At 43.1% G+C, this 21,232-nt stretch overlaps 1 protein-coding gene across 1 annotated transcript; it reads left to right on the forward strand.

Moving 5' to 3' along the window:
* The first annotated feature begins 1,056 nt into the window (after positions 1-1,056).
* LOC115208349 (stathmin-3) lies at positions 1,057-20,870 on the forward strand. Its single transcript, XM_029776322.1, has 5 exons — positions 1,057-1,242; positions 16,090-16,185; positions 17,678-17,853; positions 18,025-18,216; positions 18,884-20,870. Exons 1-5 carry the CDS (start codon positions 1,224-1,226, stop codon positions 18,941-18,943), a joined length of 543 nt encoding a protein of 180 aa, XP_029632182.1. The 5' UTR covers positions 1,057-1,223; the 3' UTR covers positions 18,944-20,870.
* The last annotated feature ends 362 nt before the right edge of the window (positions 20,871-21,232 follow it).

The following is a 21,232-nucleotide window of genomic DNA, read 5'->3' on the forward strand; positions in this document are numbered from 1 at the left end:
TCAACATGGATTTTACATTTAGCTAATAAATTAGCTCCACCAATTAATGTGGATAGAGCAGCTTGCTATGGCACAGGTAAGCTAGTTGTTTACATGTTTGATGGACAGATAAGTGCTGGTGTGAGAAGCGATTTGTCACGCCCTGACCTGAGAGAGAGGGTTTGTTCCTCTATGTGGTTAGGTCAGGGTGTGGGGTGGGCATTCAATGTTTTGTATTTCTTTGTGTTGAGCCGAGTATGGTTCCTAACCAGAGGCAGCTGTCTATCGTTGTCTCTGATTAGGAACCATACTTAGGCAGCCTTTTTTCCACCTGTGTTTGTGGGATCTTATTTTTGTATTGCTTTGTGTGCCTACAGAATGTGACGGTCGTATTTTCTTTGTTCATTACTTTTATCGTGTTCTGAGTAAATAAATCACAAGATGAACATATTCCATGCTGCACCTTGGTCGACTCCTTTTGATGAACGTTACACGATTGAAATTTCACAGGTGGTGAGAGAGCCAGAGAAAGGGGTGCTCATGGAGGAGGCTTGGTTTGCAGCGCTGAGCATTATGACGTGTTTAGGCTATTACTAGCATAATAACTTCACTGTATTACATAATGGAACAAAAATGAACATTGTTAACCAGATCTTAAGATTTGAAAATAATGGTTCAGTTCCGGAACACTAGAGATCACTTTCGTTCCCTTTTCCTCAAAAGTGTTTTTCTTTTTTAGATTTTTGGTTCTGTTACTTGAACCGGTTCATACCCCTGGGGACAACCACATTTGTCTAGCAGGGAAGTGTGGGTGTGTTCCATCCCTCCCTCACATATCCTCTTTTGAGGATGCACATCAGATCCTAAGATGTTCTATATAATGTTACATTTTAAGAATAAAACATATTAAAGCTACCTATTTAGTGCTTTAGCGAGAGGTACTGTAGTATGCGTGTCTGCCTGTTTGTATGTGTGTGTGTGAAAGAGAGAAAGGTGTGTGTGTGTGCATAGGCCTCCCTCTCCCCTCCACCCCTCCCCCTCTCCTTGTCTCTGGCAGGTTGCAGCAGCCCCTATCGAGTCGAGCCGGCTGGTCATTGTCCGCGCAACACCGCAGAGAGGCTTGTGCATTGCACCACTTGGAGACAGATATACACACAGAGCCATCTCTCCTCCTCCTCCTCTCTCACATTCTTGCCTCTCCTCCATCCGGCAGCATCCTACTCTCGCCTCCACCTCCAGCAACCATGGCCAGCACCGTATCAGGTAAGACATCCAACATTTTGTTACCAACTATCTGTTATAAAATGGGGGTGGACATGTATTTATCAGATGAAATCCTTCTGTTGTATGATTTTAGAATATCTAGATGTTATTGAAGATGCGTTGCTGGGTGGGGAGTATTTTGGTATGAACTGAGATGTATTGCTCATTTAGGTGGTTTATTTTACATGTCAAATAGATCTCTGAGAGCATCATTTATTTGACCTAATGTCTGGCCACATCGAATTTGTCCATTTATGAATGGAAGAGGATCTAGGAATGGCATTTGTTTCATTTGAATGCTTACAAAAGGTCATATGTAGAAACTGAGGGTTGCATTTTTTTTATGTCCGTCTAAAATGACAAACCATGCTGTGTATTTTGTTCCTAAAGAACTGGATTACTTCAGGGGATCAGATCATTTCCATTGCTGATTGGAGATCTCAGGGATTTTCCTCAGTCGTGCCAAGAGCTGCGATCTTAAATTACACATTATTCCCTATATAATGAACTATCTTTGACCAGGGCACATTAGCGCTCTAGTCGCAAGAAGTGCACGATATAGGGAATAGGGTGCATTTTATGACACAACCAAGGTGTGACTGCTGATAAAATGGCCGCTTGATGATGCAGATCTGAAGCAATAAAAATTGCTTGGGCACATTGGGCTTGCAAGGCGGGAAGCTATAGGTCCCATACAGTTTATTCTATATTAATCACCAAGGGTTTAAACCTCTGACAAATCTATGATACATTACAGTATTTTATACAATATATTATATAGAATGTATCACAATCTGATTCAATAAAATATGATACAGCACAGTATAACAGCTCCACCCTTTAGGCCTGCTTATTTGATTCTAGAACAGTTCAGAGATCATCGACAGCTATAGGATCTGTCAGCATCATCAGCCACGCAACCAGCTAAAAGGCAGGTAGTTTGATGAACATCAATACTCATTTCACCACGTTTCAATCAAAGAATAACTGTTCTTAGCGTAGGTATCACTGTCTGAGTATATATGCAGCATGGAATAAGTATTCAACATGTTATGGCGCTGTAGATTATCAGACTGTGTCATATCAAAAGCTAAGCGCTGTAACAAACTCTACAGTTACTGCAGTGTCAAAATAAAGTGTAAAGAATCAGTAGCATACATAAGATTATCCTGTCAGTCAATCCTTTCTTTTGTGGAAGTGAACTGGTGATCTCTTTGAAGAGCTGATCTTCAGTAGGGATGAGCTAATCCAATCTTAAACCCCCTCTATATGGCGTTCACATCAGTGATATTTTATCTAACCCCGTGGTAAATGTATTTTTATGTGCGGTACACCACACTTAACATGTTTGACATTAGAGAAGCTTCCATTAGATAGATAGCTCTGAATCCACAATATGGCAAAGGTTGAAAAGCCATAACACATAAATTCTCAACAACATGTTATGGTCAATAATATCAAAGGCTATACTGAAATCTAACATTACAGCTCACACAATCTTCTTATTATCAATTTTTTTCAACCAATCATCAGTCATTTGTGTCAGTGCAGTACATGTTGAGTGCCCTTCTCTATAAAAATGTTGAAAGTCTATTGTAAATTTGTTCACAGAGAAATAGCATTGTATTTGGTCAAACACATTTTTTTCCAATGGTTTGCTAAGAGCTGGCAGCAAGCTAAAAGCTCTGCTGTTAGAACCAGTAAAGGCCGCTTAACCACTCTTGGGTAGCGGAATGACTTTGGCTTCCCTCCAGGCCCGAGGAGAAAGACTTTCCTCTAGGCTCAGATTAAAGATATGCAGATAGGAGTGGCTGTAGAATCAGCTACCATCCTTAGTTGCTTTCCATCTAGTTGTCATTGCCAGGAGGTTTGTCATTATTGATCGATAACAATAGTTTTTCCTTACAAATTTCAAACCTACAATACTTTTCTTTCATTATTTGTTTTTATGCATGAGTACAATGGCTCACTGGTCATTGTTGGCATTTGTTGGCATAGTATCATGTAATATCTTATATTTCACCGAGTCGTGGCTGAATGACGACATGAATAACATACAGCTGGCGGGTTATACACTCTATCGGCAGGATAGAACAGCAGCTTCTGGTAAGACAAGGGGTGAAGGTCTATGTATATTTGTAAGCAACAGCTGGTGCACAATATCTCTGAAGTCTCGAGGTTTTGCTCGCCTGAGGTAGAGGAACTCATGATAAGCTGAAGACCACACTATCTACCTAGAGAGTTTTTATCTGTATTTTTCGTAGCTGTCTACATACCACCACAGACTGATGCTGGCACTAAGACCGCACTCAATGAGCTGTATTCCACCATAAGCAAACAGGAAAACGCTTACCCAGAGGCGGCGCTCCTAGTGGCCGGGGACTTTAATGAAGGGAAGCTTAAATCCGTCTAACCAAATTTCTATCAGCATGATAAATGTGCAACCAGAGAGAAAAAACTCTGGACCACCTTTACTCCACACACAAAGCTCTCCCTTGCCCTCCATTTGGCAAATCTGACCATAATTCTATCCTACTTACAAGCAAAAACTAAAGCAGGAAGCACCAGTGACTTGGTCAATACAAAAGTGGTCAGATGCAGCAGATGCTAAACTACAGGACTGTTTTGCTAGCACAGACTGGAATATGTTCCGGGATTCTTCCGATGGCATTGAGGAGTACACCACATCAGTCATTGGCTTCATCAATAAGTGTATCGATGATGTCGTCCCCACAGTGACTGTATGTAATACCCCAACCAGAAGCCATGGATTATAGGCAACATCAGCACTGAGCTAAAGGTTAGAGCTGCCACTTTCAAGGAACGGGACTCTAATCCGGAAGCTTATACGAAATCCCGCTATGCCCTGCGACGAACCATCAAACAGGCAAAGCGTCAATACAGGACTAAGATCGAATCGTACTACACCGGCTCCGACGCTCGTCGGATGTGGCAGGGCTTGCAAACTATTAGACTACAAATGGAAGCACAGCTGAGAGCTGCCTAGTGACACAAGCCTACCAGACAAGCTAAATAACTTCTATGCTCGCTTCGAGGCAAGTAACACTGAAACATACATGAGAGCATCAGCTGTTCCGGACGACTGTGTGATCACGCTCTCCACAGCTGACCTTTAAACAACAGGACTGATTACCAGGACGAGTACGCCGAGCACTCGCTGACCAATTAGGAAGTGTCTTCACTGTCATGTTCAACCTCTCCCTGTCTGAGTCTGTAATACCAACATGTTTCAAGCAGACCACCATAGTCCCTGTGCCCAAGAACACTAAGGTAACCTGCCTAAATGACTACCGACCCGTAGCACTCACGTCTGTAGCCATGAAGTGCTTTGAAAGGCTGGTCATGGCTCACATCAACACCATTATCCCTGAAACCCTAGACCCACTCCAATTTGCATGCCGCCCCAACAGATCCACAGATGATGCAATCTCTATTGCACTCCACACTGCCCTTTCACACCTGGAAAAAAGGAACACCTACGTGAGAATGCTGTTCATTGACTACAACTCAGCGTTCAACACCATAGTGCTCTCATAGCTCATCACTAAGCTAAGGACCCTGGGACTAAACACCTCCCTCTGCAACTAGATCCTGGACTTCCTGACGGGCAGCCCCCAGGTGGTAAGGGTAGGTAACAACACATCCTCCACACTGATCCTCAACATGGGGGCCCCTCAGGGGTGCATACTCAGTCCGCTCCTGTACGCCCTGTTCACTCATGACTGCACGGCCAGGCACAACTCCAACACCATCATTAAGTTTGCAGATGACACAACAGTGCCAGGCCTGATCACCAACAATGACGAGACAGCCTATTGGGAGGAGGTTCACCAACAATGACGAGACAGCCTATAGGGAGGAGGTGTTACATCTGCTCCTGCCACGCCCTCCACTTCTCATCCTGGACCACCCTAACCTGCCACCACTCCCCCAGTGCTCTCTCTCTCTCCTGTCTCTCTCTGTGTGTGTATGTGATTGTGTGAGTGGAGACAGGTGTGCTGGAAGCAGAGCAGATTCCCACCAACTGCAACCTGTTCCATAATCAAGAACCCTAAAAAATACTCAGCCCTGCCACTTCCACGCTGCCAGATCATAGCCTCTACTCAGTCAGTCTGCATTTCTAGCTGTTTGTTCCTGCAAAGATTTAGTTATCCTGTTGTGCCTGTTTTCCCAAGCCTCACACTACATTTTCTCTCTGCTACAGTCCCGTCTGCTCTAACTCTAGTACCTGTATCCAGTCCCTCGTCTCCTCAGTCCTGCTTCTCTGCCCTGGCTCCCCACTCTACTGCTTCATTGGATTCCGCTCCAGACCTGCTTACCCGGTTCCTAATCTCCTTAACCCCAGCCTCAGCCTTAGTCCGGATTCCATACTACCAGCCCAAGATTCCCCTGGACTGCACCCCATCTTCTCTTCCGCTTTTCAATAAATACATTGGTTACCTATTCTTGTCTCCTCGTCTGAGTCTGTATTTGGGTTCACCTGCACCACCCCACATAACAGGAGGTCAGAGGCCTGACCGTGTGGTTAAAGGACAACAACCTCTCCCTCAACGTGATCAAGACAAAGGAGATGATTGTGGACTACACGAAAAGGAGGACTGAGCACGCCCCAATTCTCATCAACGGGACTGTAGTGGAGCAGGTTGAGAGCTTCAAGTTCCTTGTCGTCCACATCACCAACAACCTAACATGGTCCAAGCACACCAAGACAGTCGTGGAGAGGGCACAACAAAACCAATTCCCCCTCAGGAGACTGAAAAGATTTGGCATGGGTTCTCAGATCCTCAAAAGGTTCTACAGCTGCACCATCGAGAGCATCCTGACTGGTAGCATCACTGCCTGGTATGGCAACTGCTCGGGCTCCGACCGCAAGGCACTACAGAGGGTGGTGTGTACAGCCCAGTAAATCACCGGGGCCAAGCTTCCTGCCATCCAGGACCTCTATACCAGGCGGTGTCAGAGGAAGGCACCAAAAATGGTCAAAGACTCCAGCCACACTAGTCATAGACTGTTCTCTCTGCTACCACATGGCAAGCGGTGCCGGAGCGCCAAGTCTATGTCCAAGAGGCTTCTAAACAGCTTTTACCCCAAGCCATAAGACTCCTGAACATATAATCAAATGGCTACCCAGACTATTTGCATTGCCCCCCCCCTTCCTTTTCTATGCTGCTTCTACTCTCTGTTATTATCTATGCATAGTAACTTTAATAATTCTACCTACATGTACATATTACCTCAATTACCTTGACTAACCGTTGCCCCCGCACATTGACTAACCGGAACCCCCTGTATATACACAGTTGAAGTCAGAAATGTACATACACTTAGGTTGGAGTTATTAAAACTCGTTTTTCAACCACTCCACAAATTTCTTGTTAACAAACTATAGTTTTGGCAAATCGGTTAGGACATTTACTTTGTGCATGACACAAGTCATTTTTCCAACAATTGTTTACAGACAGATTATTTCACTTATAATTAACTGTATCACAATTCCAGTGGGTCAGAAGTTTACATACATTAACTTGACTGTGACTTTAAACAGCTTGGAAAATTCCAGAAAGTATGTCATGGCTTTAGAAGCTGTTCTGTCTCCTAGAGATGAATGTACTTTGGTGCGAAAGTGCAAATCAATCCCAGAACAGCAAAGGACCTTGTGATGCTGGAGGAAACGGGTACAAAAGTATCTATAGCCACAGTAAAACGATTCCTATGTAAACATAACCTGAATGGCCGCTCAGCAAGGAAAAAGCCACTGCTCCAAAACTGCCATAAAAAAGCCAGACTACGGTTTGCAACTGCACATGAGGACAAAGATTGTACTTTTTGGAGAAATGTCCTCTGGTCTGATGAAACAAAAATAGAACTGTTTGGCCATAATGACCATTTATGTTTGGAGGAAAAAGGGGGAGGCTTGCAAACCGAAGAACACCATCCCATCCGTGAAGCACAGGGGTGGCAGCATCATGTTGTGGGGGTGCTTTGCTGCAGGAGGGACTGGTGCACTTCACAAAATAGATGGCATCATGAGAGAGGAAAATTATGTGGATATATTGAAGCAACATCTCAATACATCAGTCAGGAAGTTAAAGCTTGTTCACAAATGGGTCTTCCAAATGGACAATGACCCCAAGAATACTTCCAAAGTTGTGGCAAAATGGCTTAAGGACAACAAAGTCAAGGTATTTGAGTGGCCATCACCAGGCCCTGACCTCAATCCTATAGGAAATGTGTTGGCAGAACTGAAAAAGCGTGTGCGAGCAAGGAGGCCTACAAACCTGACTCAGTTACACCAGCTCTGTCAAGACCAATGGGCCAAAATTCACCCAACTTATTGTGGGAAGCTTGGGAAAGGCTACCCGAAACATTTGACCCAAGTTAAACAATTTAAAGGCAATACTACCAAATACTAATTGAGTGTATGTAAACTTCTGACCAACTGGGAATGTGATGAAAGAAATAAAAGCTGAAATAAATCCTTCTCTCTACTATTATTCTGACATTTCACATTCTTAAAATAAAGTGGTGATCCTAACTGACCTAAGACAGGGAATTTTTACTTGGATTAAATGTCAGGCCCTAAAAATTGTCAAAGCCCAGCCACCCCAGTCATAGACTGTTCTCTCTACTACCACATGGCAAGTGGTACCGCAGTGCCAAGTCTAGGACAAAAAGGCTTCTCAACAGTTTTTACCTATTGCTCACCTAATACCTTTTTTGCACTGTTGGTTAGAGCCTGTAAGTAAGCATTTCACTCTAAGGTCTACACCGGTTGTATTCGTGACAAATACACTTTGATTTGATTCATCTTTACAAAACTGTTTCAGTTCAACAATATTCTTAAGATGTCTGGTGTGAACCTCTCTCGAGGTCATGTCACAGCATTTTAAATCAGGTTGAGGTCAGGACTCTGACTGGGCCACTCCAGAAGGCGTATTTTCTTCTGTTGAAACCATTCTGTTGTTGATTTACTTCTGTGTTTTGGGTCATTGTCCTGTTGCATCACCCAACTTCTGTTGAGCTTCAATTGGCAGACAGATAGCCTTACATTCTCCTGCAAAATGTCTTGATAAACTTGGGGATTCATGTTTCCGTCAATGATAGCAAACTGTCCAGACCCTGAGGCAGCAAAGCAGCCCCAAACCATGATGCTCCCTCCACCATACTTTACAGTTGGGAAGAGATTTTGATGTTGGTGTGCTGTGCCTTTTTTCTCACACATAGTATTGTGTGTTCCTACCAAACATCTCAACTGTAGTTTCATCTGTCCACAGAATATTTTGCCAGAAGCGCTGTGGAGCATCCAGGTGCTCTTTTGCGAACTTCAGACATGCAGCAATGTTTTTTATGGACAGCAGTGGCTTCTTCCGTGGTGTCCTCCCATGAACACCATTCTTGTTTAGTGTTTAACATATCGTGGACTCGTCAACAGAGATGTTAGCATGTTCTAGAGATTTATGTAAGTCTTTAACTGACACTCTAGGATTCTTCTTAACCTCATTGAGCATTCTGCACTGTGCACTTGCAGTCATCTTTGCAGGACAGCCACTCCTAGGGAGAGTAGCAACAGTGCTGAACTTTCTCCATTTATAGACAATTTGTCTTACTGTGGACTGATGAACATCAAGACTTTTAGAGATACTTTTGTAACCCTTTCCAGCTTAAAGCAAGTCAATAATTCTTAATCTTAGGTCTTCTGAGATCTCTTTCGTTCGAGGCATGGTTCACATCAGGCAATGCTTCTTGTGAATAGTAAACTCATATTTTGTGTGTTTTTTATAGGACAAGGCAGCTCTAACCAACATCTCCAATCTTGTTGCATTCGGGGTAAACTTTGAACATTGAGATATTAAAGACATGATAGATCAGACTAATAGTATGTAAAGGAGTGAGAAGTTAATGGTTCTCTGTAGCAAGACAACTAAGATTGGAATGTGCTGAGTGCAGGGAAAACAGTTGCATGTGACAGTACTGATAAGGGGAGAAACCATTGAAGGCTCATATCACTTAGTTCCCTGCTTAGCAAGAAGGATGCAGTGTTTAGAGATAAGGAGGAGACTTACCACCACGGGGGAAGCCATTTTCTTTGTCTGAATTACAACTGTTACAACCCTTTGGGAAGAATTAAGCTTCTCTAGTGTCTATGAGTTATTTACTCTGTGAAATAAGAACCTAACATGTCTCATTGATTGGACTCCAGGTTAGCCGACAAATAATTTATGCAGAAATCCAGGTAATTGCAAAGGGTTCACATACTTTTTCTTTCCACTGTAGAACATAGCCTCAGGGTGTTCTGGTTATGACTGCTGTTGGCTCCCTGGCTCTAGCTGATAGAAGACCTATTCTCTGCCAAGCAGACAGCGATATCACCTTGGCAACACACAGTGATTGTGTCTGTTTTAAGGAGCAGTCGACTCACAGACACACACAAGCTACCCTCCCACCCTCTCTCTGTATCTCTCACTCCATGCACACATGCATGCACACTCACTGACACCCACAGACACACACAAACACCGTAGGCCATTAATTTCACTACACATAGAGCGTGTACGCTAGGACACAATCCCTTCTTTGTGGTGCTTGACTAAGTTGGTTGTCGCTTTGACATCATGCCAACTTCCAAATGTATAATCTTTGTCTAAAATCGTCCCACAGGCCATTATTTTACATAGTGCCCACTCACATGCAAACACAGACACACACACACAAATAAACAAACCTTCCATCCCTGAGCTGCTCAATTGAGTAGTCCTGCTGCAGTGGGTGGAGAGAAGGGGAGGGTTGGGTCTGCACTCAGTCTGACCCACAAACTGTCGCCAGGGAAACAGTGCCTGTGTTTGCGATTGTCTGATTACACCGGTATCTATTAAATTACCTTGGGTGTCTGGGAGAATTTATGAACATGCTGTGGGTAGATATTTCCAGTAGTCACAGATCTTGGATCAGTGTACCCAAATCCTAGCACAATACTTCATTGGATTCCGCTCCAGACCTGCTTTTCCCGGTTCCTAATCTTCTTGCCCCCAGCCTCAGCCTTAGTCCGGATTCCATACTACCCACCCAAGATTCCCCCGGACTGCACCCCATCTCCTCTCCCGCTTTTCAATAAATACATTGGTTAGCTATCCTTGTCGCCTCGTCTGAGTCTGCATTTGGGTTTACCTGCACCGCCCCACGTAACAGGAGGTGAGAGACCTGACCGTGTGGTGCAAGGACAGCAACCGCTCCCTTAACGTGATCAAGACAAAGGAGATGATTGTGGACTACAGGAAAAGGAGGACGGAGCACGCCCAAATTCTCATCGATGGGGCTGCAATGGAGCAGGTTGATAGCTTCAGGTTCCGTCATCCACATCACCAACAAACTAACATGGTTCAAGCACACCAAGACAGTTGTGAAGAGGGCACGACAAAACCTATTACCCCTCAGGAGACTGAAAAGATTTGGCATGGGTCCTCAGATCCTTAAAAGGTTTTACAGCTGCACCATCGAGAGCATCCTGACGGGTTGGCATCTGCTCGGGCTCCAACCGCAAGGCACTACAGAGGGTGGTGCGTACAGCCCAGTACATCACCGGGGCCAAGCTTCCTGCCATCCAGGACCTCTATGCCAGGCGGTGTCAGAGGAAGGCCCTAAAAATGGTCAAAGACTCCAGCCACCCTAGTCATAGATTGTTCTCTCTGCTACCGCACGGCAAGCGGTTCCGGAGCGCCAAGTATGGTCCAAGAATCTTCTAAACAGCTTTTACCCCCAAGCCATAAGACTCCTGAACATCTAATCAAATGGCTACCCAGACTATTTGCATTGCTCCCTCCCTCTTCTACGCTGCTGCTACTCTCTGTTATTATCTATGCATAGTCACTTTAATAACTCTACCTACATGTACATATTACCTCAATCACCTTGACTAACCGGTGCCCCCACACATTGACTAACCGGAACCCCCTGTATATGTAGCCTCGCTATTGTTATTGTACTGCTGCTCTTAAATTATTTGTTACTTTTATTTCTTACTTTTTTTGTATTTTCTTACAACTGCATTGTTGGTTAAGGACTTGTAAGTAAGCATTTCACTGTAAGGTCTACATCTGTTGTATTCAGTGCATGTGACACATTTGATTTGATTTCCTGCCTAAGTTTGCCCACTTTGCTGATTAAGTAATCATTAAAATAATTAGCAACATCAAATGGTTTTGTGATGAATAAGCCACTGATTCGATGAAAGATGAAGTTGAATTTGTCTTTCCGCCTATCATTTCATTTAAAGTACTCCGAAGTTATTTTTCCATCATTCTTTATATCTTATATGCATAGTCACTTTAACTATACATTCATGTACATACTACCTCAATTGGCCCGACCAACCAGTGCTCCCGCACATTGGCTAACTGGGCTATCTGCATTGTGTCCCATCACCCGCCAACCCCTCTTTTTACGCTACTGCTACTCTCTGTTCATCATATATGCATAGTCACTTTAACCATACCTACATGTACATAGTACCTCAATAAGCCTGACTAACCGGTGTCTGTATATAGCCTTGCTACTCTTATTTTCAAATGTCTTTTTACTGCTGTTATATTTCTTTACTTACTTACCTACACACACACACACACCTTTTTTTTCGCACTATTGGTTAGAGCCTGTAAGTAAGAATTTCACTGTAAGGTCTACACCTGTTGTATTCCACGCACATGACAAATAAACTTTGATTGATACTGACTTCATAATACAGTTTATTCTTCTTTTTGTGCCACTCCTCCCCCCCCCATCTCTTTCAACCATACAGTTTTTAAATTCCACATCAATCCATGAAGCCTTAACTGCTCTAACAGTCAGTTTCTTAACAGGTGCATGTTTGTCAAAAATTTAAAGAAGCAATTTCATAAAAATCACTATAGAACTAAATCAAGTATATACACTACCGTTCAAAAGTTTGGGGTCACTTAGAAATGTCCTTGTTTTTGAAAGAAAAGCACATTTTCTGTCCATTAAAATAACATCAAATTGATCAGAAATGCAGTGTAGGCATTGTTAATGTTGTAAATGACTATTGTATCTGGAAACGGCAGATTTTTTTATGGAATATCGACATAGGCATTTCAGCCCACGGACCCTTGTTACACGTAAGTGAAGATCTCTCTTTATTTTATACAGATACAGAACGTCATTTCTAGGAAGGAGTTCAAACCCCTGTTGACAAAGATCTTGTGACACTGAAAGTTGCTGCTACAGAGAGGAATGAACTTGATGAACTCAGCCAAGTTCAGTCGTGTTGAGGCCATCCTTGCTACTGGCACGTGTGTTGAGTGCAGGCCCTGCCACAACATTTTTTGTGAGCTAAGTGTCCTCACAGGTGTTGGTTCACAGTGCACAATCCAACCAAACCTGAAAGTGGTAGCTCTGTGACGTGTCGAATCATTATCACTGACGCTACGTAAATATTACATGAGCCAAAGCAGAGTGAGGAGTCAAGAGGAAGGAAGTTTGCCGCATGCAACTGTAACTTTAATGTCATCCAACTTCTAGCCTGTGTGCATGTTTCTGCCTCGGACAACTCCTTCATTGCTGCCCAAACATGATTTGGCATAAAAACAAAGGCAGTTAGCTAAAACTGGAACAGGCACAACTTCCACTATGTTCATTGTTGGCTTAGTTGAAAATCATTTTTTTCAGTATTAACCAGTTCCATTGTCACTCACCGTCAGCTAGGGTTCAATACCTGTGACTGGTATTCCGGGACTTTCCGATCAAATCAAATGTATTTATATAGCCCTTCTTACGTCAGCTGATATCTCAAAGTGCTGTACAGAAACCCAGCCTAAAACCCCAAACAACAAGCAATGCAGGTGTAGAAGCACGTTGGCTAGGGAAAACTCCCTAGAAAGGCCAAAACCTAGGAAGAAACCTAGAGAGGAACCAGGCTATGAGGGGTGGCCACTCCTCTTTGGCTGTGCCGGGTAGAGATTATAAGGCTATGAGGGGTGGCCACTCCTCTTTGGCTGTGCGGGGTGGCCACTCCTCTTTGGCTGTGCCGGGTAGAGATTATAACAGAACATGGCCAAGATGTTCAAATGTTCACAAATTATAATAATAATCGCAGTAGTTGTCGAGGGTGCAACAAGTCAGCACCTCAAGAGTAAATGTCAGTTGGCTTTTCATAGCCGATCATTGAGAGTATCTCTACTGCTCCTGCTGTCTCTAGAGAGTTGAAAACAGCAGGTCTGGGACAGGTACCACGTCTGGTGAACAGGTCATGGTTCCATAGCCGCAGGCAGAACAGTTGAAACTGGAGCAGCAGCACGGCCAGGTGGACAGCAAGGAGTCATCATGCCAGGTAGTCCTGAGGCATGGTCCTGAGAGAGAGAGAGAGAGAGAGAGATTCGTTGCTCCAGAGCCTTCCCGTTCACCTTCACACTCCTGGTAGGCAGACCATTCCATAAAAATGGAGCTCTATAGGAGAAAGCCCTGCCTCCAGCTGTTTGCTTAGAAATTCTAGGGACAATTAGGAGGCCAGCGTCTTGTAGGTATGTACGGCAGGACCAAATCGGAAAGATAGGTAGGAGCAAGCCCATGTAATGCTTTGTAGGTTAGCAGTAAAACCTTGAAATTAGCCAAGCTGTTTCCTGAGAATAATAATGACGGATCCTGTGGACCAATAATATAAAATGTTTGTCACACTAATGCAAAAAAAAAAATATGTATGTGTGAATTGTTGCATGAGCCGGACATATCAACTCTCTGGCTTCATTCATACATTAGACCAGTCATCACAACTCTAACTCTAATATATTTAGCCTACTCAACTTAAAGTCCCCAATACAAAACATCACTTACTTGCATGACTTCTATACATTTCATTGCTGACTATCATGTGTAGGCTACACGCGACATCTCGACACAGTTTACTGAAGGAAATCTCCATCTCACATTCACAAATCTCCAAACTAGCTTCGTGACACTGGCAGAGGCTCATAATACAAACTGCAGCTAATCACTGTTAACAAAACGGCTGATACCTTGTGTCCACAAATGCGCACTTGGAAATAGACATTTGCAACATTGTTCCATGATGTTACAATAACAAAAGTGAGTGCACGGGCTTTACTCGTTAGATTTGCCGGAATTTGATCATCCATGGTGCTGAGTCTCCGCTACTGCTATACTACATGACCAAAAGTATGTGGACACCTGCTCAGCCTCAAGAGCAATAGTGAGGTCGGGCACTGATGTTCCTCCATGCTTCACGGTGGTAACCGCACATGCGGAGATCACCCGTTCACCTACTCTGCCTCTCTGTCTCACAAGGTTGGAAACAAAAATATCACATTTGGACTCATCAGACCAAATGGCAGATTTCCACCAGTCTAATGTCCATTGCTCGTGGTTCTTGGCCCAAGCAAGTCTCTTCTTATTATTAGTGCCCTTTAGTAGTGGTTTCTTTGCAGCAATTCAACCATGAAGGCCTGATTCACAGCAGTGCCCTCTGAACAGTTGATGTTGAGATGTGTCTGTTACTTGAACTCTGTGAAGCATTTATTTGGGCTGAAATCTGAGGTGCATTTAATTATTATTATTTGTTTTTATTTCACCTTTATTTAACCAGGCAGGCTAGTTGAGAACAAGTTCTCATTTACAACTGCGACCTGGCCAAGATAAAGCAAAGCAGTGCGACACAAACAACAACACAGAGTTACACATGGAATAAACAAGCGTACAGTCAATAACACAATAGAAAAAAAGAAAGTCTATATACAGTGTGTGTAAATGGCATGAGGAGGTAAGGCAATAAATAGGCCATAGGAGGTAGGTAATTACAATTCAGCAAATTAACACTGGAGTGATAGATGAGCAGATGGTGATGTGCAAGTAGAAATACTGGTGTGCAAAAGAGCAGAAAAGTAAATAAAAACAATATGGGGATAAGGTAGGTAGATTGGGTGGGCTATTTACAGACGGGCTATGTACAGCTGCAGCGATCGGTTAGCTGCTGAGATAGCTGATGTTTAAAGTTAGTGAAGGAAATATAAGTCTCCAGCTTCAGCGATTTTTGCAATTCATTCCAGTCATTAGCAGCTTAGAACTGGAAAGAAAGGCGGCCAAAGTAGGTTTTGACTTTGGGGATGACTTGTGAGATATACCTGCTGGAGTGCGTGCTATGGGTAGGTGTTGTTATCGTGACCAGTGAGCTGAGATAAGGCGGAGCTTTACCTAGCACAGACTTATAGATGACCTGGAGCCAGTGGGTCTGGCGATGAATATGTAGCGAGGGCCAGCCGACTAGAGCATACAGGTCGCAGGCTTCACCCCTGGTAAGCCCCTGCGCTTAATCCGGCCATGCGGTCATATTGAACCCTAACACATACACACTCTTGGACACATACTTATCTGCCACACACATCGTACAGTCCCCGTGGATAAGCTACATTATGGACATGTAACCCACCACATATACACACACACACTGCACAGTCCTAGTGAGGGGGTGAAGAGAAAACCAGAGATAAAAGTCTACAAATGAATAATTGATAATTCTCCCAATGTTACTGGCGACGGGATTAAACCCCCCAAAATATTCATGCCATACATCCTGCCATACAGTCATTTGTTATGAACAATATACAATACAGCCTGAATTCAACCTTTTCGCATTAGACCTTTCGTGCATACATTATCTAATCATATGATGATATCAGTGCTGTTTAGAAAATACAAAATGACTGTATCATTCACAATAAATGCAAGATGCCAATTTAAAAGTGGATGCAAGGATAACTGTGGATATCTTTTCTCACTCTGTCTTCTCCTCTCCCTCTTTTCCAGCCTACTCGGACAAGATCAAAGAGATGTCCATGCTGTCTCTGATCTGCTCCTGCTTCCACTCACAACCACATCCCAACAGCCTCTACCAATATGGAGGTTAGTGATGAAGAGCTCTATGCGTATGCCTGTGTCCCATAGAGATCATATAATTATACTCAGAATGTAATTCTATAGTTTGTCCACCCACCTTTGCTATTTGTCTTTCTTTCTCTCTCTCTGTCTGTCTGTCCAACATCCCCCTTTCTGTCTGTCTATCGATCTTTCTGTCTGTCCATCCTACCCCTCTCTGTCCATCTTTCTGTCTGTATGTCCATCCTACCCCTCTCTGTCTGTCTGTTTGTGTCTGTCTGTCCAACATCCCCCTTTCTGTCAATCTGTCTTTCTGTCTGTCTGTCCATCCCACCCCTCCCTGTCCATCTGTCTGTCTGTCTTTTGTTGTGGAAATTCTAATCAATAATGAGGAGAGACAAGGTCAAAAGGAACGCATGGAGTAATTGCTTCTATAATAATGAGGCTGGTCAACTCAACACTCCTAAGTGTTGTGGCGAGTAGCTCTGACATACGAAGAATACAAATATATTTTATAACAAAGATACGCCCTCTCAGTCTACTTGACAAACAACAGATGTATGGAATGGGTCACCATGTGAAAGTTGATATGAGAAAGGAGTATCCCGCAGCCAGATAGCATTTGCTATGAAGTCTGTTCCTATTGTTCAGAGTTTGGCCCCTAAGACGAGGCTCTGATCTCGTCCCTGGTACTTCATAACACTGAAACACCAACTCATTCTATGGCATAAATCAATTGTCAACTCCAGATACTCCCATCTCAAGTAAAACCCCTTCTTGACCATACACCTGGACAAGCTCACTGAGGGGAGTGAGCCTCTAGGTCATACACTATCCCAGGATAGGTGCAACATCAGAGATGACATACAATGGTTCCAGACACTACCTCACACATCTTGTCTCAGACCTTATCTCCCCCAAGGCCAAAGGAGGGAGTGACTGGGCACAGACATTGTGGAGACAAGTAATTGGTTCCCCATCAATCACGCCATCCCTTCACATGGTTTAAAATAGGTAAAGACACATTCGCATATGAAGACAATGTTCCCTCCTGTCCTCTTCTCTTTCTGGTATTCTGCATAGCACCAGAGACATGTGATAGACAAGTCTGACTTCTCCCCTCTCTGGGCCCCAGGTGACTGAGCCCCAGCTGAGGGAGGAAGTGCAATTGCCAACACCAGAGTCTGAAGGGATACATTCTAATAACAAAAGTACAACCGTTCAATCATATAAGCATATTATGCAGATAAGACATCTTAATTATCTATGTTACCTAACTAATTATGATTCTTCCACCACACTTTCTGTCTGTCTGTCCATTCTACCCTTCTCTGTCAGTCCAACCTACGTCTGTCTGTCTGTCTGTCTGTCTGTCTGTCTGTCTGTCTGTCTGTCTGTCTGTCTGTCTGTCTGTCTGTCTGTCTGTCTGTCTGTCTGTCTGTCTGTCTGTCTGTCTGTCTGTCTGTCTGTCTGTCTGTCTGCACAGCCTTACTGCCCTAATACCTGTTGTCCTCCACAGACATGGAGGTGAAGTCCCTAAACAAGCGGGCATCCGGCCAGGCCTTCGAGGTCATCCTGAAGGCCCCCGCTGACCTCTCTCCTGACAGGCCCCAGCCGCTGTTCTCTCCCCCCAAGAAGGACCTCTCCCTGGAGGAGCTCCAGAAGAGGCTAGAGGCTGCGGAGGAGAGGAGGAAGGTAAACAGAGAGCATGACAGAGAATGGGTCTGCAATATATTTTTCACCCCTCAATTCTAATCATGCTTCCTCTCACTCTCCCCAATCTTTCTCATCATCTATCCCTCTTCCACACTCCCCTCTCTCTGTTTCTCCCTCTTTACCATCTCTCTCACTCTTCTCTCTCTGCAGTCTCAGGAGGCCCTGCTCCTGAAGCAGCTGGCTGAGAAGCGGGAGCATGAGCGAGAGGTGCTCCACAAGGCCCTGGAGGAGAACAACAACTTCAGCAAGATGGCAGAGGAGAAACTCAACTACAAGATGGAGGTCAACAAAGAGAACCGCGAGGCCCACCTGAATGCGCTAAAGCAGCGGCTCCGTGAGAAGGTAAATCGCCCACTGACTGTCATTCGAAGCTATGGCCTAGTCTAGAGAAATGAAAGACGTGGAGCGTTATGTGGGTACCGAGTAGCGAGTAGAGTATCAAAGGCAGGGTTGGAGGTGCTCTTCGGTTTTAGGGGGCTACTGTAATGGTTAAAACAAGGAGGACCAAGGCCGTAGACATATGCATTGTGAATACCTACTGGAAGAGTGAGGATGACCTAGCCTGTGTGACAACAGGGTGAAATGCAATAGAATGAATTTATTAGCCTGAATGCCAGTCTGTAACTAGATACCATTCTGTAACATCATTAGCAAGCCAACAAATTAGCATTGCTAAGTAGAAACAATCCGAATTCTTCACTCTTGTTGGATGGCAGTTGATGTTGAAACATGAAGAATAGAGGAAGGTCTTGGACCATGTCTTGTCCTTCTTAAGAACAATTCTACGAGGTTATGGTTCTATCTATCTGTGCTCATATATCTAGGATATCTCTCAATCGAATGACATGACAAGCAGAGAGAAACTGTCTCCGCTAATCATAACACAAACCAAAGTCAATTTATGTGTAAGAGGCTACAACATACAGGGAACAGTGGGAATATCTAAATGAACTTATACTGCGGTATCGTATCGCAATTTTTTTCTAACTTTCATTTTGTTCTATCACAGGAAATCCATGCCGATGAGGTCCGCAGAAACAAGGAACTCCAAGCTGATCTCTCTGGTTGAAGATATTTTCTACAGTTTTTGTCAAGAGATTCTCGTCTGGTTTTGGTTGGAAGAAATGCTACTTTTTTAAATCTCGATGTCTGAAAGTCTCTTGCATTGTTCAATATACACTGGTTTCACAAGCTAATAATTCAACAACAATTTACACAGATTGTTTCTCATCTCTCAATTTATTTTTTGAAAATAATATTGATATTGAGCACAGGTAGAGCTGAAGTAAGGCCCAAGGTCAAGGGTCAGATTTACTAAACATTTGCACCTTTCTTAAGACTGCACCTGTGAGTTCATACAAGGGAACAAAATGAAAACAATTTAAACATTTCTTCTTTATCTTAGGAAACTTACTCCTTCTCTTACCTTTATTTTACATTTTGTTTTAAGTCGTTGTGTTTGGTTCTGTCTGGAAAAATAACCAGTAAAAGTTTACACTTGTGCAAATGCTTGGTAAGTCGGGCCCTCTGTGTGTGTCCGACCTAAGAAGCTACTGTTAGATCATAATGATGCATTTCCCTTATTGATCCAAAAACATAGCTCAATAGTTACGTTTAATTCTCATTGGAAGTCATGATTATGCTGCATCTGTACTGTGAGCAAACCTGTTACACATATTTCCAAAATGTCTTTCTCTTGAAAAATGAGCTTGAGGTCTTTACACAATCCCTCCATCTATTGCATAAGGTACTGTATAACAGGGGAGCAGAGCCAAGCTAAATTGATTCAAGTGTTGCCCTTTCTTGGACCATGTGTAAAAGGGGTATCTGATAATATACAATATTCAGCACGCTCTATAGGCAAACACTATAACCTGGTCATTCATCATATATAGTCACACCCATTGTCAGTTTGTGCAGCCATCTTCAATCAAGCATGCAACGTCAATCAAGTGACGGTATAAAATGGAGCACAGTCGCATTTAGGCTTCAGTTCAATAAAGTTCAGTATTCACTTTGCCGTTATAGGTCAGTAAATGAATAAGGTTACGATACATACGTTTAAACTGCTTTAAGAGTGGCTTTAAGAGTGGGTTCCGGTCTCTTTTAGGTTTAATTTCCTAGCTACTGAAATCTCCCACACAGTCTGTCACTCACTTCTGTTGTCACTTTAGGGGACTACGTTTAGTAACAAGATGACTCCACTACAGAGTGCCATAGTTTGTTTGCAGTGAGATACAGAGTCAATGTGACATAATTGTTTTAATGCAAATTATATGCAAAGTGTTTATTTGATTTTATTATTGGATTATGATGTGAATGTTGACATGTAATGTAGAGGCATCAAATGCTGACACAGCACTGAATGTATTGCCAGACACACTTACCCTTCTAGCAGCATATAGGCCTACATATGCCGTATCTTAATTTGGTCATCCTGTTGTTGCAGGAATTTTCCTGCATAGCAGGAAATGCAAACTTGTAGTGTATTTACGGTTTAAAAAGGCTTCTAAAATTTGTAATTTCCACTTAAAAATGTCAGACTTGATTTACTCTAATGAAAAATGTATCAAACCCTACAAAAATGTGCATTCATTATATTCCACATAATAATTCACAGTTCCTGTTGCTGCAGGATCATTTTCCTGCTTTAGCAAACTGGCTCAATGTAAGATCCTACATCTGTAGGCAACTCGTGACTGGTTTCCCTATAGCAGTGTTATTTGGGATAAGACTGCTCAGCTTCAGTGGGGTTCTGCTAGGATATAGTCCTTTCATGCTGGTGCTTGACTTGGTTGGTTGTCGCCATGTATTAAGTAACTTTGACATCGTGCCAACTTCTGTTTTTATTCTCTTTGTCTAAGATGAGTCCACCAGGCCACCATGCTTACACAGTACATACACACACACTGTTGGCCATTCATTTAACTTTTGTTGCTGGAATATAAAGTCTGATGAACTATAATAAAGTTGGTGATACCTTATTTTGTCATTTACATTTGTGACCCTTATTAATGAACATATTACATTTTTTACAATAACCAAGCTTCCATCCAGCCTTTTTATGCTAGTAAAGTCCATCTCGGATAATGAATGTCATGACAGGCCTGATGGAAACATGACATTTGTCGGTAAACTTTCCAAATGTCGACAAAATAAAATACACTAGACAAGGTGGTATCTTTTTGTTTCAATAAAATGTATGATGTGCGAAATGATGGCGGAAACTCCTTTATGCGCAAATATTTATATAATGACAATCATATTGAAGTCAAGTTGGAGTCACAGAATCAAATCAAAGTTTATTTGTCACGTGCGCTTAATACGACAGGTGTAGACCTTACAGTGAAATGCTTAC

Source organism: Salmo trutta, chromosome 14 (genome assembly GCF_901001165.1).
Source record: "Salmo trutta chromosome 14, fSalTru1.1, whole genome shotgun sequence".
In the NCBI taxonomy this organism is placed as follows: domain Eukaryota; kingdom Metazoa; phylum Chordata; class Actinopteri; order Salmoniformes; family Salmonidae; genus Salmo; species Salmo trutta.

Coding starts and splice junctions, on each gene's coding strand:
- LOC115208349 (XM_029776322.1), top strand. Junction 16,186..17,677: donor CAGCCTCTACCAATATGGAG/GTTAGTGATGAA, acceptor TGTCCTCCACAG/ACATGGAGGTGAAGTCCCTA. Junction 18,217..18,883: donor AGCAGCGGCTCCGTGAGAAG/GTAAATCGCCCA, acceptor GTTCTATCACAG/GAAATCCATGCCGATGAGGT.